This window comes from Natrix helvetica (genome assembly GCF_964273705.1).
Source record: "Natrix helvetica genome assembly, chromosome: 1".
In the NCBI taxonomy this organism is placed as follows: Eukaryota; Metazoa; Chordata; class Lepidosauria; order Squamata; family Natricidae; genus Natrix; species Natrix helvetica.
The window spans coordinates 165816902-165842188 of NC_138548.1; the positions used below are offsets into that span (position 1 = coordinate 165816902).

At 37.7% G+C, this 25287-nt stretch overlaps 1 protein-coding gene and 1 long non-coding RNA gene across 3 annotated transcripts in view; one reads left to right on the forward strand and one right to left on the reverse strand.

Annotated features, from left to right (window-relative positions):
- The window catches only part of CHN1 (chimerin 1), a 129727-nt gene that overhangs the window by 52601 nt on the left and 51839 nt on the right, over positions 1-25287 (reverse strand). The window contains exons 3-5 of one of the 2 annotated variants that reach the window (XM_081935447.1): positions 21395-21450; positions 14172-14203; positions 10751-10864 (exon numbers count right to left, since the gene is read on the reverse strand). In XM_081935447.1, coding sequence (XP_081791573.1) covers positions 10751-10864; positions 14172-14203; positions 21395-21450 — 202 coding nt within the window. Of the gene's footprint in view, positions 1-10750; positions 10865-14171; positions 14204-16985; positions 17006-21394; positions 21451-25287 lie in introns of those variants that run through there. The other variant, XM_081935448.1, reaches the window with a different exon arrangement.
- Positions 926-18604, forward strand: LOC309383206. Its single transcript, XR_014173795.1, has 4 exons — positions 926-1046; positions 10411-10502; positions 17067-17126; positions 18472-18604. It is a non-coding gene; the product is annotated as an uncharacterized lncRNA (long non-coding RNA).

Below are 25287 nucleotides of genomic sequence, written 5' to 3' on the forward strand. Positions count from 1 at the left end.
TAGCAACCCCACCATTTGAGCTTTCTCTGAGCTATGCAATTCTCTTGAGTTCAGTTGAAGTGGGCAGATAGATGCTTGTTTTGCTGGAATGGATAACTGGATAAAATATGTCCTAAATGTTATGGACATTTGTAAGGAAGCCAGGTAGCTTGTCCTGTATAAAACAAAAGGAAAAAACCCTCAAATGCACGTTCATAAAATGGTCCCAGTGGAGCTAGACAGGAGCAGGAAGGGAAAGACTGTCAAAATGCTTACTAAACGCTTACTGAGATAGAGATTGAAGCCCTTTTCTTCTTTGAAATATTCCTTTTTCTGCAAGTAAGAAAAAAAAACTCAGCAGGAATGAGCCCTGCTGAAATATATTATTCAGCCTCTGAATCTCTTGCTAGTAATTGCTAAAGATGTGGGGGCAGGTGGAAGTATGTTGCTAGCACAACAGCAAAAGATGATGTAGGAGTTCTGGCCGAAACAAGGCAGAAATTATAATAAATGACAGACTGAAGTGGGTGTCAGCAGCAATGGAAAGAAGAACACGAGTCAAATGTGGCAAGAATCACATGTGAAGAAAAAAGAGAAAAAGTAGTCAGAGGGAGATAACTGGACAGGCAATTCATTCTTCATCAACTTTAGAAAATCTTCACAAAAGCAGGCTAAAACACTAGCTATAGTATTAAAGCTCTATATTGCAGAATGGAAGGCACACAAGACTTTCAAAGGCCTTTTAATAGATTACACAGTAGCAAATCTGGGACTGCCACAAATGTGCACTTTTTGTAAGAAAATGCCCCCTAAAAATAGTTAAGCATTTGAAAATATAATTTTATTACATACTGAATTTGTTATGCCGTTGATTAGTGAAGTATTGTGCTGGCGTAGAACAATAAACATCTGACATGTTTAAGTTCTAATGTCTCCTCAGAGCTACCTCATACAATCACAGAGCTCTGCTATTTTGTAGAGGAAAAAGATAAGAGAAAATTGAGAGAAAAGAGAAAGAAACTCCAACGATGGGGATGAGGACACAGAATAACCTCTGAGAACATCAGGTAAGAAGGCTTACCCTATCAGCAATATAGGGTAGCAGCTAAAGCATTAGCTGTTACCATATGAGCGATAACAGCCATCAGCCTCTCCTGCATACAAGAAACATGTCTGTATTTGTTTAGAGGGTTGGAATATATAAAAATGGAATCCAGAATGGAAGATTGTAAGAGATATGCCAGAGATGTAACACAAATGGGACACTGCAGCAATAACAATAAAAAACATATGTCAAGTTCTTTCCAGCCGAATTACAGTTATAAACCCCCAATCTCCCAGGTTCCCTTCAGGAAAAAAAAATACAATTTGACTTACATAATAGTCTACTTATGGCTTTGCGAAGCCCCCAAGAAATAAGTGGGGAAATATATTTTTGTGAATTCTTAAGGAAGAATGGATTGGATATTGTGAGAAAGAAACTGTTGAAGTACATCCAGAGGGGCATTCTTTTATTTCTGAATTTTACATCATCCAACTACCAAATACAGTTGGGAGAAAGAATTTAGGCCTGGACATATAATTCTGATTTTTGTGTTTTTTACCTGACGCATCAGCTAGAAATATCAAGAGGTTTTTTTTTACCACTATGGACAAACACTGTAGTTGCCTGTAATATTCCTAGATTAAGCAGTAGCTGCTTTAGGAAAATACATTTGATCTTTCATATCAAATATATTTTGATCTTGATTAGGATTTAGGATTCCTACATCCTAATTCATGCTTTAGGATTCCTACTTTATTATCCAGGCCCCCCCAAAAATCAATATTCTTCTGTTCCCCCCGGCAAATATATCTTCATGGCTGTTGCATCTTCATATTATGTTCTCCTACTTTCACCCTCCCTCCCCCACCCCAAATCATAGAGCTCAAAGAGTTTACTTTCATGATGGCCTTCAAACCAAGCTTCCTTTTGTAAGTAATCTCTATTCCCTCTCCTTCAGTTATTTTCCTGGACTCATTTCTCCAGCTCTGTAGCAAATATGTACCGGCGCTACTGCCTTTCTTTCATGGTCTGTGTAAGGACACAGTTAAAACTCTTCCCGTGAAAGGATTCCTCCCCAGCCCAAGCCCTGTTACTTAACTCAGCGGTAGCCTATGTCTGCATCACTATTCTCAGCAGTTACTGTTTGCTAATATTCCATGTCACTTGGGGAACAGCTGAGAGGAATCATTTGCAGCAAAAATTAATCAGCATAAAAGCACCTTGCCTTTAATCTCTTTACAAATAAGTCTTGAGGGTCAGAGTACTCCTTATATTAAAAAATTCAAATGAAGTTTCCAATCAAGTGAGTTTTCTTATGTCACATTGCAGTGTTCCCCCCGCCCTCTTGTAACGCAGCCGTACGCCTTGAAGGGAAAGCAACCATGGTAACCAGCTAAACACTGTTGAGTTGAAGTGGCAACGGTGGCGGCGGCAGCTGCAGCCATCATCTCCAAAGAACAGAGAGTGCTGCTGCCCTTCAATGCTTCCCACTTCTATTTCTCTTGGCTTTTCTTTTTATCTTCTCCCTAATTAAACAAGTTTCCAACCACAAAATTGACACTGGAGATGATGCGCTATTGTTGCTATCATCTGTTATAGGCCTTGGCATTAAGCAGGCCCTACTGTTTAGTTGACTTTAAAGGCAGATTTAATACCCTCTGGAATTAATTAGAAATTTCCTGTCCCTTTTAGCTGTAAGGAATTTCTGATTTACATAAAAATGTTTTCTCTTATGCATTTATTCTCACTACTAGCACAGGATACCTGTGCAATAATGTGCTTCGGCTACATTTTCTTTTGTCTTTAAAAAAACCCTTTTATTAAACCTTGCTTCTGGGATGCAGTCACTAACTTGCAAGATTCTTATTTAATATTAATATTTAATAACACATATGTTCTTTTTAAAAGCTAAAAATAAAATTTACTCCTCCCTGCTTCAATCATCTTTGAGGGGAAAAAATCTGATCTCATAAAAATTATATTCACTTTGAATCCAGCCTGTTATAGCAATGTTGGGATCTATGCACTTTGCAGCAAATATTCATGTCTGCTGATCCTATTCTCTACAAAAGAGGCTTACTAGATTTGCTCACCTAGTCTAATAAAACCTGTTATTTGAAATACAATCTTATTTTTCTTTCAACCATAAGTGGATTTGGCTTCTCTTCTTTGGTTGTTTTCAAATGGTCCCTATATCCATCTGATCTGCTTAAACTCAATCACTTGGACATACAGTACATATTTTAACACAGCATTGCTGTAATATGAGAGCACATAAAACTGAAATGGAAAACTACTTTATTATCATCAAAAGCTACTGTCCATGAAAACTCCCTCACACTAGTCACTAAAATCCATCTCACAATAAATAACTGAAAACACTATGCTGGCATTTCAAAACTATTGGTTATGGGAGTGGAATAAGCACTTAATCTATGAGCTGAGCACAAAGATGTAATATTCAAAAACAGGCTGGGGATAAAGAGGATACAGTGTTGCCTTATGTACATAGAACTAAAATCAGCATTTGGCTTTATAGGCAGAAACTTGAATTTATTTAATCATTTTTACTCCAGTTCTTTACAAAGCTTGGCAGTTCTGAACTAAAATACATTAAAAAAAAATACTCTTCATAAAACAGCATTTCAAAATTCAGTTTGAAACAGTACTAAAAATATTACCAGCAAACCTAAAAGACTCAAAAGCCACGGGAGCTGAAGTTATGATGAAGTTGGCCTACATTTGACTGGTTTATGAAATAAGGGAAAAAGCAAGTTTGGAATTCAGTAGGATAAAGAAAGAAAAGTACTATAGAATGTCTACCTGCTTATATCAAAATATAATAGATATATTTATATAAGTATGTGAACAGAGTATTTATTCGTAATATATATTCATTTATTCACACTGCATACACATATTTTCACATAATGTTACAGTCTAAATGCCTAGTTACCGTAACAGGTTTCTGTTGCTATAAATTATTTAATCTGTAAGAAATTAAAAGATTGCATTGCTAGGTTCCACCACTTTCAAGTACATTTTATTAATACGATTCCCAATATTATTAGTGAAATAATTTAATGGCACGGTCTTATGAAGGAAGGAAAGGAAACATAAGACTCCCAAATGAAGAGAATGAAGTAGGGAAGTAGTGGAAGGGAAGTGCTCCATACTGAAAGAAAGCAGATGCTTTCTGTTTCCTTCTAGTGGGAAGGAAAAACAGATTTGAAAAGGTGGACATTCCAGCTGCTGAAGGGTTTGGCTCAAAGATCAAACCTATTTGTAATTCAAAAATATGTAAGAAGAAAAATATATGAAAGAATAGTAGCCGCTTAGTCAGTGTAGGTAAGCCCGTCAGCTGCAAGAATACAAGAGTTTAGTTCTTCAGTAACGTGAAGTAAACCGATGGCAAGTAAAATGGCCTACATTTGATAAAGCAAATTGTTATTTATTTAGGTCAAATTATATGGCTATCGCAAATTAAGACTCTGGGCTGCTACAGAAAGCTCCCCCACAAACACCCCCTCCCCCACACACTAATACCTCAACAGCTGAGGTATTAGTGACAACATAACCAATGTATAGTTATAATGGTTATATACAATACAATCCCATCTCCTGACCCTCAGGCCCAGGATTTTAAGGCCCTGTGGAAAGCCAACAGGGTGGGGCTAATCTAATCTCTGTTGCCTGCATAATCTAATTATGCTACAGATAGTCCTTCATTTAGTGACTGTCTATGGAGATTCTCAGTCATCCACGTCATGGTTGCCCCAAAGGTGCTTTTTCAAGAGGCAACTGGGCTTTCTGTTTTTTCTTTGAAGACGTTTTGCTGCTCATCGAAGAAGCTTCTTCAGCTCTGACTGGATGATGGTAAATTGAAGGACTGATACTCCTTGCAGACAGATGGTCATTTGCATTCTTTTAGCAGGTCGTTGAGGTCACCTGGAGGTTTATTTGTGTCATCAGAATCACCTGAGTGGTGCAAATGGGTGTGGAGACTTCTTGGAACTGTTGAAAGGACTGTGTTGTAGATTGGAGATAAATGATAGTGAGACTGATGACACAAATAAACTTCCAGGTGATTTTAACGACCCGCTAAAAGAACGCAAATGACCAGCTGTCGGCAAGGCCTATAAATCCTTCCATTTCGCACCATCCAGTAAGAGCTGAAGAAGTTTCTTGGATGAGAAGCGAAACATCTTCAAAGAAAAACCAGAAAGTTCAGTTGCCTCTTGAAAAAGCCCCTTTGGGACAGTCATTTAGTGACTGTTTGAAGTTACAAGGCACTGAAAAAGTGACTTATGTCTGGTCTTCAAATGTATGACCCTTGAGGCATCCCCACAGTCACATGATTAACACGGACATGATTGGCATGTATTTACGAAGGTTCCAGCATCCTGGGGTCTTGTGATCACCATTTTCAACTTTCCCAGCTGACTTCCGACAAGCAAAGTCAATACAGGTACTCCTTACAACAGTTCACTTAGTGACAGTTCAAAGGTACCACTGCACTGAAAAAAGTGAGTTATGACCATTTTTCACACTTATGACCGTTTCAGCATCCTCGTGGTCACGTGATTTACATTCGGATGCATAACAACTGACTCACATTTATGACGGTCGCAGTTTTCCTGGGTCATGTGGTCATCCTTTGCAACCTTCTGACAAGCAGTCAATGGGGAAATCAGATTCACTTAACAATCGGGTAACTAACTTAACAAATGCAATGTTCACTTAACAATTGTGGCAGGAAAAGTCATAAAATGGGGCAAAACCCACTTAACAAATTTTTCACTTTGCAATTTTTCACAAAAATTGTGGTTGTAAGTTGAGGACTACCTGTATTTGCTTAACAAAGGTCATAAAATGGGGTGCGATTCATTAACAACTGCCTTGCTTATTAATGGAAATTCGGGTTCCAACTGTGGTCATAAGTCATGGACTACTGGGGTAGCCAATTGTTTATTTGTACACAATAAATAATATACACATGCTTGAAATTAATCATATTTCACAACTGGCTAGCAAAATGATGTGCAGGTGATCCTTCCTTCTTGAGAAAATCCAGAAGAGCTGTTCTCATCAAATCCATACTGAGCCCAAACCGCCCAAGGCAGTTAAGCATCATAAAATATTAACACATGAGTGTGATTCCTTCTTTGTTTGGTTGAGTAAAAGGAAGAGAGAAATGTGTGCTTGCCAATCTACTAATATAACTAATGTCCTGAATTTTAAAGCAGGCATCCCTTAGGGGGAAATAATTGCCTAATTGTCTTAGAGCAGCCTTTCAATTTCTAAGGAATCAGTTCAGGAATCACTGTTTTTTAACAGGAATGAGAAGACTTGGCTAGCAAGTCTTATGCAGTACTAAGCTCTCCTACACATAAGACTTTTCCAAAATGAATCACATTCTTTTTATACTAACAGAGATGCAGAAGGTCTTCGAGAAAATTAAAGGTGGCAAACAGGCATAATTTTCAGTTTTGTCCTTAATAACCACAACTGGGATTGGCAAGATATTGATTGCAATGGATTTACAACCTTACTTCTGCCATGATTATTAAATGATTGATCCATAGTCATAAAGAGAGACATCATATGACCACAACTCATAATTTTACTGCCAGCTTTCCACTGATTCTGCTTAGGGGAAGTCATGAACTGCAGAAAGGAGGATCATGTAATGGTGGGACACGGCAATGGTTGCAATACCCACTGTTTGCAGAATCTCAATCATGTGACTGTGGGGACACTACAACTGTCAAAAGTACAAGGACTGGCTTTAAAGTTACTTTTTCAACACTATGGGAACTGAGTAATCAGAGTTGAATTTCTGTATAATATAATTTATACATACAAATAATAATATTATATATTATTGTCAAATTATTTTGACAATACAGCAGGGATGGGCAACTATGGCCCCTTTATAAACTGTGGACTTCAACTCCCAGAATACCATGCTGGCTCAGAATTCTGGGAGTTGAAGGCCACAGGTCGTAAACGGGCTATAATTGCCCAGCCTTGCTATACAGGGTAGTCATTAATGGAAGACTGCCTGTATATTTCAAGTTGGCCCCTCATCTTTTATCATGTAGACAGATCATTCTGAATAAGTTCGTTTGTGTGTTGAATTTTTTATAACTAGTTGATAACCCTGTGCTGCCTGGGTATTTATTTATAGGGGGAAAATGTCAGGACCAAACGTAATTTCTAATGTTGGATTTTTCCCCTTACCAGAGGAAGCCCCCTTATGGAGTACTGTGAAGCCATTACCATGGCAACTCCACTGGGCTGTACAGTAAAGCCATTTTACGGCAGTACAGTAGAAGCCATTTTAAGGCACAACAGGCTGTATCTTAACAGAACACGACCACCCCCGAGGGGCATTAGGGGTGTCTTACCCCACAGTATTTGTTTTCAGATAGTAAGTCATTTGTGTACCAAGTTTGGTTGAAAGTGCTCAAGGCGTTCCAGAATGATGCTGGAACCCCCCCCCACACACAGAGCCATTTATATATAATAATAATAATAATAATAAATAAATAAATAAATAAATAATAATAATAATAATAATAATAATAATAATAATAATAAATAATAATAATAATAATAATAATAATAATAAATAATAATAATAATAATAATAATAATAATAATAATAATAATAATAATAATAATAATAATAATAATAATAAATATTTATTTCTTAGCCGCACCCTCTCCCGAAGGACTCGGGGCGGCGTACAATGAAACATATGAAATAAATATGGACAAAACAAACATATAACAGAGACATATACCGAGACATACACAAGGAGGAGGTCGGCTGATAAATAAAACAATTAAAATACAATATTTAAAAACCCCTAGATAATTAAATATAATTAAAATACCCAGTAAAAGCCCGTCAGGAGCGATATGGTTAGATCAAAGTTGAGCCAGGCCAGCTGCTTGGAATAGGTGGGTCTTAAGCTTAATACGAAAGGAGCGGAGGTCAGAGGTATTCCTAATATCTGGAGGGAGGTCATTCCACAGGGCTGGGCCCGCCACAGAGAAGGCTCTACTCCTAGGCGCCGCCCCCCGACACTGTCTTGTGGACGGCACCTGGAGGAGGCCCTCTCTGTGCGATCGGATTGGTCGCAGGGATGTATGGGGCAGAATACGATCCCGCAAGTAACTAGGTCCTGAGCCATGGAGCGCTTTAAAGATAGATATATAGATGTGACAAGATAACAGGACAAACAGCTGAAATTCAGAAGGTTCTTTTGAGAAGACTCTTTCCCACAACCTTAGAAAGACAGGAAAACAAACAGGGTAATCATGAAACAAATTTATCCTCAGAGACCAGTTTGAAAGTAGGACTGGGAAAGACAGACAAATAAGTACAGGGCAAAGGGAATACAAGTCTGTCTATTCTTTCACTGTTCTTGCCCTTGCCAAGTTTGAAATGGATTTCCTACTTACGATCACTCAAGTGAGAGTAAATGTTTTATAACAGTTAGGAATCTTGCTTTAGTAGGGTTGGTAATCACGTGAAAAATTTAACTGAATTCTGGTAAATGCAAATAGAATCACCCCCCCTCCCCAGATCTTCCTTTCAGCTCTTGGTGTCAGAAATAATATGATATTGCCAATTAAATAAAATACTATATTGCCTGGCAGATTGTGCACAAAGATAGTTACAGTAAGTTATGAAAAATAATGTATTACAGTATTATGCAGCAGGATGAGACTCATTTAAGATGGCAGTTCTATCAGTAAACAAGAGTCAAATTTCAGTGACAAGCAAGTTTAAAACAAAACAAAACAAGGATGACTGAAAAGAATTCTAAAGCCAAAAGCTTTAACTTGAACACAGCTGAATGACTTATTCAAGACTCTTTAGCATGCATATCAAAACATTAAGCATCACACGTGGATATTCTAAAAGAAGTGGGCATAATTAAGATTTCTGGCTTTCACCCATGGAAAATTGGACTAGTTATTTAAAACGAACAAAAAATATAAAGTCTTGCGGCAACAATACAAAAATGGTGTGCCACTCCCACCTTCAGGATTTTTTTAAAAAAACATCCCTTTAGTCATTGATGGTCTTCTATGCAAATATTCTAGTGCAGGTAATCCTAGGTGTGCAACAGGTCATTTAATGACTGTTCAAAGTTACAACGGCACTGAAAAAAATGACTTAGGACCATTTTTCACAGTTACAACCTTTGCAGCATCCCCATCATCCCGTGACCAAAATTCAGATGCTTGGCAACTGGTTCATAGTTATGACCATTGCAGTGTCCCAGAGTCACATGATCCCCTTTTGTAATCTTCTGACAAAGAAAGTCCAGGAGGAAGCCAGATTCACTTAACCAGATTACTAACTTATCAATTACAGTGATTCGCTTAATAATTGTGGCAAGAAATGTTGTAAAATGGGGCAAAACCCCCTTAACAAATTTATCACTTAACAGAAGAAAATTGGGGCTCCGTTGTGGCCGTAAGTCAAGGACTACCTGTACTAATCAGTAGAATTCTGCAGCAGTTCAGTTTCAGCTCCAAAAAAAGTGCCTTGAAGAGAGAATACAGGAGAACAAAGGTGACATTTATAATTTTTTTGTGGGATTGTATGGCTGCCCTGCACAATTGTAGATCAGAACTAAATAGGTCCAATCTAGTTTATTATGTTTGTTTAGTAATTCATTTATTTGAGTTTAACAAAGCTGCATACAAATCTGGCCTTTAATTTTAAAACTTTCTAATGTAATTCATTTAATTGATATTCAAAATTTCAGTCCTTACATTTTTTGTAACTGCATTGCAACCGAATAAAAACCCCAGCATAATGGATTCCCTTTTGTAAGCTCAGGAAGAATCAGTGTGAATTTTCCCAGTACCAGCATATATCTACTAGAAAAGGGGAAGGAGATTAAATTTTCAGGATCAAAACACTGGGAAGTTAACAAGCCACTGTATAACCTGCTCCACAAATAATCAGATATTTTATTGTATCAAAAGACAACTGAAAGGTTATTATGTTGACAACACACACACCACAGAAGGACTAATTTTTCCTCTTTTAAAAAATGTGGTCAAATGCCAGTGCTATTTTATTTTCCTTTTGACTGCACTATTAATGCATATTATTTTTCACTGGAAAACACAAGAAGAAAAAAGAAGGGTGCCTGCATCAAAATGAGCTTAAGAGATGAAAGACAAGAGCAGAAAAAGCAGCAGCATTAGAGGAGGAAATTGAATAAGATTTTCTTCAAAGGAGTAGCCATGTTAGACTTTTCCAGCAAAAAACAAGAAAGACTCTTGCAGCACCTTGAAGACTAACACATTAATTTTTCAGCCGTTAAATTCTCTTTGTTATTTTTGTATGACAGGAAGATTTAAAGCAGCTTTCCAAAGAGATGCCTTCCAGAAGTTTGGGTGACTCTTCTCAGATCTGGAGAGCAGCAAGTTGGGAAAGTCTGATGTAAGTTAACCTCTTGATTGTTTTTTAATACACCAGTTTTTCAACTGCCTATTAAGTTTAAAACACTTTAAACATGCATTAGAATTAAGTATTAATAAGTGAATTTGGTTAAATCTTGACCAAACAAAATCTTGACCATTTCAAACAGTTCCATAAATAAAATTAGACAGCCGTAATTTTAATTGTATCCCCTGCAGATGAATTCATAAATATTCTTATACTGCAGAAATGAAATATTAATTACCAACCTTAAAGCCAAAGTATATGTTCCAGGTTGTCGTTGGCTTTCACGAATAAGGTAACTTCCCTCTGCTACGCTCATAAACTGATCCGCTTCTTCTCTCGATATCATCCCATGAAACCTGGGGGGAAAAAAGTCCATCTATCTCAGCATAATTCCATAGAATGTTTCTTTAAGAAAACCATATTAGAAAAAAAAGTAAAGTCCTATTTTTTCATTAAAACACACCTTATAGATAGTCCTCGACTTACAATAGTTCATTCAGTGACTGTTCAAAGTTATGACGATACCGAAAAAATGTGACTTATGACCATTTCTCAGAGTTATGACCTTTGCAGCATCCCCATGCTTGGGCAACTGACTCATATGTATGACAGTTGTGAGGTCCAGGGGGTCCTTTTGCCACCTTCTCACAAGCAAAGTCAATGGGGGAGTCAGATTTACTTAACAACCGGATTGCTAACTTATCTAACAATTGTGGTTGTAAATTGAGGACTACCTGTACTTGATTTTTTTTAAAAGCATAAAAAAACTAAAGTTCTTTCAAATTCATGTTAATTTCTCTTCTTAGCCTGAAAATGTGTTGCTTATTTTCACCCTACAGACTAAGTAAATTCTGTTTATATCAGGTACCCGTATTTTTCAGAGTATAAGATGCCCTGGAGTATAAGACACACCAAGATTTTGAAGAAGCAAATAAAAAAAGTTTTTGCACTCTGCAAACCTCCCCAAAAGGGCCTTTTTCATGAAAACGGGCCCATCCCCCCCAAAAAAAGCATGAATAGCCTTTAGGGGGCTTGCAGAGTGCTCCTGGGGAGGGGGGGAAATTGAACAAAAAACAGACCATTTTTTGCTCATTTCTGCCCTCCCCAGCCCCTAGGAGCTCTCTAAAAGCTTCCTAGAGGCTATGCACGGCCATTTTGGTGAAGAGGCGGGGTTTCGGGAGGCAAAAATGCTGTATTCAGTGTATAAGACACACCCAGATTTTCAGCCTCTTTTTTGAGGGAAAAAGGTGCATCTTGTACTCCGAAAAATACGGTACTTCTAATCATCTTGATTTATACTTGCCCATTTTCTCTTTGATTCTCATCAACATTAACACCAACATCAAGGCTCCATATATTTCTCAACAGTGAAAATTTAAAAATCTCTGGATGGAACCTAAGGGCAAGTGTTCAATCTAAAAATTATCTCAGTAACATAATTTACATATACATTTTTTCCAGTAATATGCAAAGTCACTGAAAATGTGCTTTAGGAGGCAGGAATGAAGCACCTGTCTTTGAATTCTTAAAACAGCTGCGTCTTTTGCAAGGCCTGCCTGCTGCTTCAAAAGCTGTCCTCAGCAGATTCTACACATATGTAGAGGCAGAGCCACATTGCTGTGAGTCCCAGCAAATGAACAGTCTTGGATATGCATGCAGAGATTAAGGAGTGCCCTCCAAACAACTGTTTGACTCTTGTGAAAGATGCAGATACTTTGAAAAGGAGTACTTTGCATATACTGCTGCATATTGCAAAGCACCTCTTTCAAATACTTCACAGATCCTTAATTTAGATCAGGGGTGTCAAACCCGCAGCCCATGGGTTTTATGCATCACGCACTGGCAACACCCACCCGTTTTAGCAAAGGGACATGACGCTGCCGTGACGATGCGAGTTTGACACCCCTGGTTTACATAGTCCCTCTTTCACACAAACAAGATTTTTTGTTTTATCCATCAACAATTTCTTCTGTTCATGTTTGATACCACTTAACTCATAAAAGCAAATTAATCTTGTAACACATTTCTCCAAGTTTATAAATACCACTATAATAAGGGAGTGAATATCATGTTGCAAATGTGAAAATTCACACACAAAAATTAAGAATTCCTAGGTGCTGTCCTATTAAAGCAGGAGTTTCTATTTCAGCCTTAGGCATGAAAGCCAGCTGGGTGATCTATGGCCAGTCACTTTCTCTCAGCCCAATTCACCTCACAGGATTGTTTTTGTGGGAAAATAGAAGAAGTATTAAGTTTGTTTGCCACCTTGACTTCATTCATTCATTCATTCATTTTCTATAGCTGCCAAACTCAACCAAGTGACTCTGGACAGCTTACAATTCCAAAAATATATAAAACAATTAAAAAACATTGAAACAAAATAAATAGAAATGGAACATATACATTGGCTTAAAGATTGGTAATTAATATTTCATTGCATTTATAAAATACATTTATTTTTAAAAAGAGGTGTCTATAAATAAATCAGATAAATAAATGGTCTCAGTTAAAAAACATACTGGTAGTAAACAAAAATGTTAGGAACAAAGTACACAGTTTTTGGAGGAACTGGGAGCTAATTCATTTTCTCATTCAAGGAGGTTTTAATTTTTTTAAATACTGATTTTTATTGCTGAAAATATATCTAAATTAGGAGTGTTCTTGTTTTCTTGTGGTAATTCAAGAATTTAAAGAAAAACTGAAAAAGAGGGAAAAATTTAAAGTTTTCTCCCTCCCCCTTTCTTTGGCTATTATTTATTTCTCTTTCTTTCTTACAATAAAAGGTTAGATATCAAACTGCAGTGCATTATATATAACATCAATGTACATTTAATTTGCTATTCAATTTATATATGTCTGTTGCCTCGAAAATAAGACCTCCCCGGATAGTAAGTCCAATTGGGCTTTTAAGTGCATGTGGTAAAATAAACTATCCCCGAAAATATTGCAATAGACCAGCAGCCATAAGGTGACCACGCTCGCCACCTCCTGCACCTCAAAAACAATAAGACCTCTCTGAAAATAAGGCCAAGTGCTTATTTTGGGGTCAAAAGAAAATAAGACCCTGTCTTATTTTTGGGGAAACACGGTAGTACCACAAACTATTTTTTTAAAAAATATATTAGTTTGTTTATATTTTAATAATGAAAAATTAAGAAGTGTTAACTTCAAGGTGATAGGAAAATTGAAGCCTTGTTTCCAAACTTGCTATATAAAGTAAGTGTGAAATCAAGCTTGCTATATATACTTTTCTAAAATAAAGCAACAAAAATGTCAGCTTCCCCCCCCCCCCCCTTTTGTTCTTAAAAATAGCACATTCATTTTTCGGGGGCCAGTTAAATGGGTTCAGTAAAAAAAAATTGTTCCAAGTCCAAAACAGGGAACATTTCAGCCACACTGGAAAGAAATCTGATTTGATTACTAAGATTGTACATGTCAACATTTTATCCTGTGAGCTACTGATGGCTGAATAAGACTGCCTATGTTGAAACCATAAATAAATTATAAAATAATCCCATCTTTCTCTCTCTCAATAGCCTAAGATAAATTGAGACATTATGAGCAAGCAGACAAAAGAAAGAACAGAAAAAGTAGCCATTGGGCATATTTTTTATATTTGCTTTGCAGTTCAAGACAAAGAATTGAGAGAATCACACTACTTACTCCCGCCCATAGTATTTAGGTCGGTTCTCCACCTATTGAAAAAGAAAGAAAATAAATATTTTACTTGAATATACAGATATTTTAAAAAATCAACTCTATTTGTTATGTGATTTGCTGAATTTCTCCAACCATTAATGTTAAGAATTATTGTTTCATTTAATGCTATTAATTTCAACTGTAAAGGCAAATGTAGGGTAATTTCTAATTCATTAAAGCTTTGAATAAAGCTGGATGCGGCAACTTTATTCACAAAAGTATACCAATATGAAAGAGTAATTTCATATCTGATCTGTGCTTAGAAAATTATATAGAAGCCACATTCTACCACCGCATAACACCATATTATTTGTATGCATGACACAGTGAATATGAACTATTGCAATGCGATCCCGGTGGGTTATGACAAAACAATAGATGAAACAAGATGGGAAAAAGAATCAAACTAGTAAGACAGTTGGGCCCCAACCCTCCAATCCTTTCATAAGGGCCTCAAGACCCGACTCTACCAGTTGGCTGGGGCTCCAAGGCAGCAAGAGTGTAATGGAGATGGTTGATCAAGAACAGATCCCACCTCCTTCCATTCCATCCCCACTCTCTCCATGTATCATTATATTTTAATATTTGATTTTAACTTATGTTTTAATATACTGTATAAATACATTTTTATGACTGAAGGCCACCCAGAGTTACTCTGTGGTAGGATGGATGGCCAATAATTTTTACAAATAAATAGAAGAGTCCTCTTTTCTCCTTTGGTTCACATGAAAAATTATTTGCTCTGAGTTTCTCCCAACATGTATATCCAAATTAGGGTTTAAATCAGACATGAGCCAAGACTGTATGGCTTGTTCATCAAATCATTATTTTAAAGAATCCTAGCAGTGGTCCTGTTATAAGGAATGAAGTCAGTACATTTAATTCCAAACAACAAAGAAAGTAAAAAGTGCTTTTTTAAACAGATCAAATGACAACTTAGTCCAGCCTCCTTTTTTGCCCTACAAAAGACAAGGAAATAAACTTCTGAAAGCCAACAAAGACATAAAGGCAAGAAGTCTTTCCCACCTCCCACTCCCTACAATATACGGCATTCAGAAGCACACTGAACATAGTGGGGAGCCTATCAAATTTAAGTCTGAATCAAAATGGTGTTGATAAAGAATAAAACACAGATGAAAGTAAACAGGGAGAGAAATGTCTCTAGTGATAAAATCTATTTAAATAACAAAAACAAATTCATTTTTCTCAGACATTCATTGTATCTTCCCCGATGACTGTGATGTTCCAGACATTTGTGCTAAAACTGATTAAGCCATGGGAATTGTTGACGGTGGACACCATGTAGTTTACCTCTTCACAAAGCATCATCAAGACGTAAACTATGTAAGCCAGGATGTCCTCTGATTTTGGCAGACCTGAGCAGCTTCCAACTGAGGAGTAACTCACTAGAGTGAGCAGATGAACAGTAAACTCTATTCATGTGTATCAGAGGTGGTATGTGTACCAGCAGGTTCTGACCAGTTCTGGAGAACCGTTAGCAGAAATTTTGAGTAGTTCGGAGAACCGATATATACCACCTCTGATTGGCCCCGCCCACATCTATTCTCTGCCTCCTGAGTCCCAGCTGATCGGGAGGAAATTGGGATTTTGCAGTAACCTTCCCTCTGGAGCGGGTGGGAATGGAGATTTTACAGTATCCTTCCCCAGCCATGCCCACCAAGCCACGCCCACAGAACCAGTAGTAAACAAGTTTGAATCCCACCACTGACGTGTACACCAGGAGTGGGTTGCTCCCGGCATTACTGCTGGTTCAATACACACAAAAATTTTGCTCTGTGTGCATGCACATTTACTCATAAATAGGTCTGTGCATACATAAAACATTTAAAAAATGAAAAAAAAAATTTGTGCAATGAAAATTGTTCTGTGCATGCGCAGAACTGGAAATCAAGATGGCGCTGCCGTAGGAGAACCGGTTTGGAGGTGTGGCAGGCCTGGGTCGCTGCCGGTTCCAGCAAGCCAGGCCGCCAAACCACTACTGGTTCGGCCGAACTGGTCTAAACCAGTAGGAACCTACCACTGGTGTACACATATATGTATGAAAAGACGGTGGCAAAATTGACACCAAACAATGCTGAAATATGCCTTTCCAGTCACAACTGCAGTGAGTAAGAAGCAGAATATATAGAAGACAAATATGTAGGGAAGTCAACTACAATGAAGTATGTAGCTAAACAACAACCACAACAACAAAACTCTAAAAAGCAATGAAAACAGTTGTAACTACAATCAGGTCATTACGTTGTTTAGGAAATGTCGGCTGTTGTCCATTTTTATCACTTTTATACTATGTATTTTCTATTCTCTTTCTCCTGAGAGAGCTTTATTTCATCTGGGTTGGAAAAATCCAGATGATCATTACAGCCCGGTTTTCATTGCTATGTTTGATAATGAAACAGCATAATTGGATTAAAACTCAGCGTTTACCAATGTTCTGGAATTACCCAGTGATCTGATTTAATGCCTTGGGCATCATGCAAAAGGATGCTCATAGCCTAATTATCTTGATCAGAAAATAACCTCATTCTCCCAAATGACAAGCTGGAAATAACCTACAGATTTATTTACTTATTTTTTCACATTTCTGAACCGCCCGTCTCCCTCAAAGACCAAAATATCTTCGCTACTTTGAAGAACTAGCCATTATATAATTCACTCCCAAATTTGCTGTTATCTCTCTTTAAGAGACAGTTTTTACCTCTTATAGGTCCTCTCTGCTGTGATAATTTTTTATGCCAGAGATTAAATTCTACTCACACCTCTGTAGTCGGTCACGACATACTGTATACTCAGTCCCTAAAAATGCAATCGTATTTTTTTTTCCTCTTGTCTCTCCAGGCCCAACAAATGTTCCTTCTGAATTCTCAGCATTGGAAACAGCCTGCAGGTGTCTCTGAGGTGAGCATTCAGTGGAAGTACTGCAGCGGCTCTGAGGGCTTCAACAGGTCATTTACATGTGTGTGTCTGCATGCACAGTGAACACTTCCCTGTCAGAGAAGCAGCTGTCCTTCTAGGTGAACGCAGAGGTGATCTGGCATGCAGAACCTTCCTGGAGGAAGGGTACCTTAGTCATTTGGGAAGTACAGCTTCAAATGCTTTGCATAGTCCCAACTAACACCACATTAACAGATTTCATTCTGGATAAAAAGGTGCCAGGGTTGGGGGGTTCCCCCCCCCCCCCGAGTTAGGTTCAATTATTAGTCCAATATATTTACAGAGTGGAACTATTCCATTTCTTTGAGAAGACAGTGCTAACTTGTCCCTCTCTAAGAAAAATGTTAATTGCCAGGCAAAGGGTAAAAAAAGCTAAGCAAAAAGATCAAATGTGTTTGCAACAGAAACTGAAGAAAGCTTATTGTTATTTTATCTTTGCCCAGAATGACTCAGGGTTGCAAAGTTCTTTGTTTTTTAAATGACAGTCAAATTCAAATGTACATATACAAATTCTATTTCCTTCCTGGACTATAGTTTAATGCAAATTATTTAAGGCAAAATATTCTAGATATTGATTTGTATTACAAATGTCCTTTGTAAAAAAAGACTGGGATGTGGTTTTAGCCTTACATGCTGTTCATAAAAGCCCATTTCATGGAACTATTGGATTAAATTAGAATATTTAGTCCCACACCACTAAAGCTCCTGAAATATTCCAACAAGTATAATATAAATGAAAAAAAATTATACTGACAGATACGGAATTGTTGTTTTAAAATGGCTTCCCTTCACTTGTGACGACAATCTGATGTTTCAAAAAGCAGAAAACAGGAAGCATTCTGAACTGTTATTTATGAGACCACCCCAATATTTAACATTTAGAGGTTACATGTCCAAAACAAGTGGTATCTTTCCAAATTTGCTTTGCTAAGCTTTTGAGCACATTTAGAGGCCGCTCCAGATTAATGCTTACAGAAATCCAATTTCTGCATAAGCATGCATTTAATTGCTTTCCTGACTTCAATCCTATGGGACTGACCGTACATGAACCAGAAATAAAATGAAGCTCTGTTTTTTGAAGCTACTCTAATCTGCATCTTAGCACATTTTGAACATCCTTTTTGTATCTTTTTCTACAATTATAGTAGACATTGTTACAATAAAGGTCCACAACTTAGGGGCACCTCAGTTGTTCAGGATATTTGAAAAGTGCACCACCTTTATTACTTTACACTATAATAGGAATGAACATTAAATCTCCTGGTAAATACCCAAATAAGAACTGATTTTTGTTTCATTTTACTCCAAGGTATCAGCAGATGTCACACACACTGTAAATCATCATAAAACAACTGTATAATTTGAGATGTATTATGAATGGTGATCAGCTTCCACCACTACAAACTTCAAGTGTTTTTAAAATTAGTCCTATCGTTTAAAATAAAAATCAAATGATTACTGGTCTTCATGTTTCCATGTTAGATGTCTGTTATCACTATGATAAAAAAAGAGGCAGAAGGATATGTACAGGAACCAGAAGACAAAAGATAAGTAAAACTGATGTTGAAAAACGCAGGATAACAGCAAAGATGTTTGGAATACTCGAAAGGAAAATGGCAGATAGACAAGGAAGGATAAGTAAACGTTCATATACTGATTAAAAAGCTATCTCTATCACTATTGTCCATGAAAACAGCATCACCAACTCTATTATCAAAGCTTTCTCTTGTATGCTAATAATATACCTGTGCTTTTGCTGCATTCCCACATTCGTCTTTCTCTCTCTGGTTACATATTTAAAGATATTACATCTTAGTTATGGATAGAGGCCTTAACAACCATAACTGATCATAAGATGATTGCAATTCCTAGTCACTGAAGCGCTATCAGCACGTAAGATATACATGTAACTCATTTAGCTTCTATTTATGCAGTACTGTGCAAAAATATAATTCTTGCAGATGTATTTCTGACCAGGAATTGATCTGTGCATTGACCACTGGCCGTTCATTTGGCAGACAGAATCTTCCTTCCCCTTGAAGAGACTATAGATGTAATTCCTGATGAACTGAGCAGAGTCAAATACCATCTCAGTAGAACCTCTGAAATAAGGAAACTAGAACACTACATCTAGGAGTATATATCGTTCTAATTATAGCTAAGAAACATATACACGGAAGCCTACACCTTTGCTAACCTGAATTGAGAGTAATAAAAACAAACCAATTACTGTGATGAATTCCTGTTAAATTGTTACTAATGTGTGAAATTCAGGAATTGGAGTGAACAAGATAGTACGTTACATGTGAAGCTTAGTATCTTGCAGAGCCAAATATTATTGCTAATTTGTTCTAATCACTTTTAACTTTTATGGATGGGAATAAATGTTTGCTAGAGAAATATTAAAACTGCTTGCAATCAGTGGTGGGATCCTACCGGTTTAACAACCGGTACAGTGATTGCGTACACGTCTGATGCGCGCTGCACGCCCATGCACAATTTTGAGAAAAAGTACCTTCCGCATTACTGCTGGGGAGGAAAACAGTTGAGGGGCAGCAATCTGCTCTGCCACGCGCCCCAGCTGAAAAGATATAAGTGCAGGGGTGGGCGGATGGGCCCTCTTCATCATTGGAGTGAACTGGCTTACTCCCAGCTGATGGTCGGAGCTACCAGTTCACCCGAACCGGTCCGAGCTGGTAGAATCCCAACCCTGCTTGCAACGCTGGCAGCAACCTGGGCTTTCTTTAAAAGCATTCCATATTTACTTGTGTTTTATTCTTCATTCTAAAGGCTTAAGGTATACTTGGAAGAACTGCACAAAGAAGCTCCTATTTAATTCAATAAATTAATCCTGTTTGGTATTTAAGTGATATAAGCTATTAAAACCATAACAGGTCTCTGCACTCAGGATTTAAGTCACATTGCAAAGATTAATTTCCTCTTCTCTTGGGTGTATGATGGAGGCATTGCAATAAAATTAAAACTTTAATCATTTTCAGTACCTAATAATATGAACAGGAGCTGCATTATAACAAGTCCAAACCTGCCGTATAACATGCTGAAAAATTAAAATTGATGTTAACTTTCTGATTAAGCTGCTTACCATGTAACAAATTTGTGGGTTGAAACTGGCGTATGACATCTGACAAAAGGTAAAGTGATAATATTAAACAGTAAAGGAGGCTGTTGGCATAAACCAACATAGATGTATAATTAACTTTTTTTGCAGTAAATTTAGATCTAAGGAGATGAGGGGAGAAATATTATATTCATTCATTCATTGCATAAAGCTGCCCATCTCAAACAAGTGACTCTGGGCAGCTAACAACAATTAAAGAAACATAACAAAACCCCACAAAATTAATAGATATTTATATGAGAATCAACACAATAAGAAGCATCATTCTTATTCACTTTCCCATATATCTTGAAGATATCAGAGGGAAAAGACTGGTTTTTGAAAACAGGCACTCGGGATTAGAAGAAGGTTCATTTGCTGCTTCTCTTACAGCAATCTTGCTATGCATCAGATCCTTAAGGATGATCTTGACGGTGTTCCTTGATTATTAGTATTGGTACTCCTCGGCTTACAACAGTTTATTTAGTGACTGTTCAAAGTCACAACGGCACTGAAAAGAGTGACTTATCACCTTTTTTCACACTTATGACAGTTGAATGATCATGCGATCAAAATTCAGACCCTTGGCAACTGGCTCGTCTTTATGACAGTTTCAGTGTCCTGGGGTCAGGTGATCCCCTTTTGCGACCTTCTTATACGCAGAGTCACTGGGGAAACCAGGTTCACTTAACGACTATGTTATTAACTCAACAACTGCAGTCACTGACTTAACAACTGTGGCAAGAAAGGTCATAAAATGGGGCAAATGCACTTAATGTTTCACTTAGTAACAGAAATGTTGGGCCCAATTTGGTCGTAAGTTGAGAACTACCTGTACTCATGGATGGCATGTTTATCTAGCTGTGGTACCACTGGTTCTTTTTTCAAATTACACTGGGCAATCACTATTTCAATCTCTCACAATATGACCAATATAATGTTACTATGAAAAATTGTGGAAAATAAAATGGGTACAGGGAAAAATTGGGGAGAAAAAGGAGTCAGTCTTCGTAAGATCTGATAGAACTCTGACAGAAAACAAACAGATAAACAAACAAAAGATAATAACCATCACAGCAATGAGCCTGCAATATCTTATTTTCTTGGTACCCACCTCAGACGTGCAGGTAATTCTTCTAGGATGTGGCGCTTCTTGCTGCAGCTGATACACTAAGAAAAAGTAAACAGAGATTTCACTTTACGTCTTAACATAGATAGGAACTTAAATCAAGGATTTGTTTTGGGGTAGGTTTCTTTTTTCTTTATTTAATGAAGAAGAACCTCTCTGTATAAGAGACACAATAACCAAAGAAGTTGTTCCTTACCATGAGATTTTTCAAGTGATCTGTGTAAATGAACAGATCAGTGGTGGGTTCCAGATCCCGTTCCAACCGATACCACATGGACGTGCGCAGCATGCACATGCGTCTTACCGCCTCTGCGATGCTCCAGCTGCTCAGTGGAGCGTTGTGTGGGCGCTGTACGCACGTGTACACGTGCACGTAAGTGCCAAAGACTTAAAAGACCAGTAAGGAGTTCGGGCAGGTGGGTGGGCCCTCCGGAGCACCGTATTGGAACGGTATCCATTGCTCCAGGCAGGCTCCAGTACGCTCGTACTGAGGCGTACTGCCTGCAACCCACCACTGGAACAGATGGAATTCTGCATCTGTGCAGTGCCTTTGCTGCAACTTTTTAGAGCCGAACATTTTGTGGGGAGCATTCCCCAGAATTGAATCCCTATTCCCTACTGTGTAGCACACATTCCTCTTAGTTTTCCTGAGACTAACACTTTGGACATCATAACACAGAGATCTGCTCATATTTAACAGGGAAGCAAAGCACAAGTGCACTAAATTTTTTCAGAGAATCTTAGTAATAAGTAACCAGCTTTTCCTCACACTAATGGGACAGTAAAACATTTCCTAGCATGTGGCAGCTTATTGTTAAGAGATGACTAGAGACAGAGTACGCTTTCAAATAAAACAAACCCAATGACCATGCTGGAGCTTTATAGAGTTCCCCTCTTAGGGATGCAGCAAATGTCATCAATGCCATGGTAGTATGGCTTCAAATTTGTGAAAAAGTATTTCATATCACACCTCGATAATAGGTATCACCAGCTGACAAATATTGAGGACAGGCCTCTCTTTCTTTGGTCTATCATGACATACAAATAAAATCATTCTGTTCTTTTCAAGTAAAATGTTAAAGTCCTCCAGACACATCCTAACACATAAGATAAACAGACCTCTTTACATGAAAGCATAATACCTGGATATCAAATCATATTTGTAGGAGAAGGAATGGCAAAACCTGGAGGTGGAGTCAAAAGAGAGATCCTATGTAGCCACAAGCGAACTAAGTCCAGCCTCACTTAAATTCCCTTAGCCCTTATCTAACCCCAAGCAGGCTTTTCTTGTGGCTAGGAATGATTAGCAACAATTGAACTTTCATATATGGATCTCATCTTTCACACCTCACAATATTCCCTTTCTGACAGATCATATAAGAGTGAATCTTTAGAGAACAGAGTTCCCTAGCCCCAATAACAAATAATGCTATTTTTCATGGTACTAAATGAATAATATGAAATGCCAGAAGCATACGGTAAATTCATTTCCAAACTGAGGATGAGGGGAGAGATAAGTTCAGTTTAGGAAAAAAAAATGGCTAACATATTGGGAAAATTGGATACCATTAATGGGACCACAATATGTTACAGTTAAATGTGTAACAAAGCCACAGATACACTTTTGGAAACCAATTTAACAAACATTGAAAAAGAACATCTGAGGACCAACCCAAAACTTCCAGGTTGGCCTGGGCAAGGTGTCTTATTATCCCAATTCATAATACTTACATTTGGGCTAATCAACCTCACATTACTGTTGTTTTAGAGAAAAAAAGGAACATTAAGAATCTTGTCTTATCTAAATAAATGTTAATTCCTGTTAAGACACTTTAAAATGGCTCTGATATTCTGTCAGATGACTCCATGATTGTACATTTCATGTTGGATGATGATGCTTTCTGTTGATGATGGCGGCTACCTTGCCTGAGAAGTTGTCTCTCTTTTACTAGATGAGGAGAAAATGAGGCTTCTGAGCAATTTGCTCTGTATTTTGGATACTGCTACGGAAAGGAGAGGGAGGGGAACACATAGAATCTGAGACTGAGCTAAGATACATATTTTGAAATATGCTAAGATACATAAGATACGTATTTTGAAATAAATACACATTTTATCAATTTATTAAATAATAAAATACAACAGAAACAGTTATCCTACAATATCTGTATGACTATGGAAAGTTTCCAGGAGAATGCCTAATCTGTCCAAAGACCATTGAAAACAACTTAGGCTTCTGGACCCCCACTGGCCTCACTCTTTACCTTTTGGTAAATGGAAATGGAATTAAAAGCAGCTTTTAATTCCATTTCTCAAACTAAACTACGGGAAAAATTGGAACCTACCCGATAGATCAACATTTATTTTATCTAACACCTATGCTTCATGAAGGGACGTCACTTGAAGTAAGATGTAACCACCAGGCCATCTCATTGGTGGCACTGGAACTGAGGCATCAAACAAAACTACATATTGGTCTCTCTCTCATTCAATTTCTATATCAAGTCCATGGTAGGTCATTTGCTCAATATGAACTTTTACTTTACAAAACTTGCTGGAAGACACATTTAGGTTCTAGTCTATGCAGACAATGCAGCAACTCTTTCAAGAACACCTACTGGCCATAAAAGAGCTCTTAGAGCACTAATACAAGACCAGCTAGAACTCAGAAAACTACAATCAAGGGATTTGCTAAAAGTCCCAAGAGCATACATCATAAATCCTTTTAAGATTGAGCAACTCTCCTGTTTCAAATATCTGGGAGTAGTCCTCCATTCTGCCAACAATAGAAAACCCAATGGAGACTACATTGCTGAAAATACACAGAGGAAATAACCCTAACCCTCAACAAGGGGTGGCAACTATTTATCCATAGCACTGCAATTACTCTAAACCAAGCCAATAATACAACTTCTTTATGGTGCCCACTGGGCTTCTTCACTAATTTTGGACTATTAGACTTTTTCAAGAGGCTGGCCCTTCAAATCCCGAAATGTGTCATTCATGCCACCCAGGGACTAGATATAGGCCTCATTAAAATTGAGGCTAGAGTATGGGTGATCAAACTAAACTATTGATTCAACTACTCTTTTCACCCCTTTGGCTTTGTCCCACAAACTATGAGGGATGGTTTTCAGGCCGCATAGAAAAAGACAGTAGCAACATCTCATCCTTGGGCTTCTCTCCAGGTCTTCTAGTCAGCATGAGATATGACTTGGCCAAAACATTCATTTAACAGCGGGCGGTAGTCCCCTATCTTTATTGCCAGTGAATCCAACAGGTATTCTGCCTCCCCTATGACAAACTCAAGGTACTCAACCACAGGAGGACCTTTATTTTGGCATAATGTCCATGCCCTCCATTCAGGTATCCTTGAAGACTGATACAGGAAGATTCCACACCCAGTGAAACAATGCATGTGACTCTAGATAGAAACAACAGAACATGTGTTTCTCCAGCACCCGTATTAAGAGATATTCATACTAGGCTCATCTCACCATTATTACATAAATATCCAGGGCACACAGGACAATTATACACTTCCCTGCTGCTTTCAGATACCAACCCTGGTACAACATACAGTGTCACCAGGTTCTGCACAACAGGCTTAAAATCCATCAGATGAAGGCCTGGGCCATAAATTAATTTTAATGAGCATCTAGTTCATTATTTCAATATGTGTGAGTGTGTGTGTATGCGGATGTTTTATAATTGACTGTACCCACCTTCCTTAGGCTGGTCTTTGACTATAATAAAGATTTGATTTGATTTCATTTGATTTAGTATGACTGTGTTCTTTACGTAGGAGGAAAGAAAATTCATTCCTTGGTTCTCATTCACCCCTTAGAACCTGCTCTGAACAGATTAGTTGCATAACC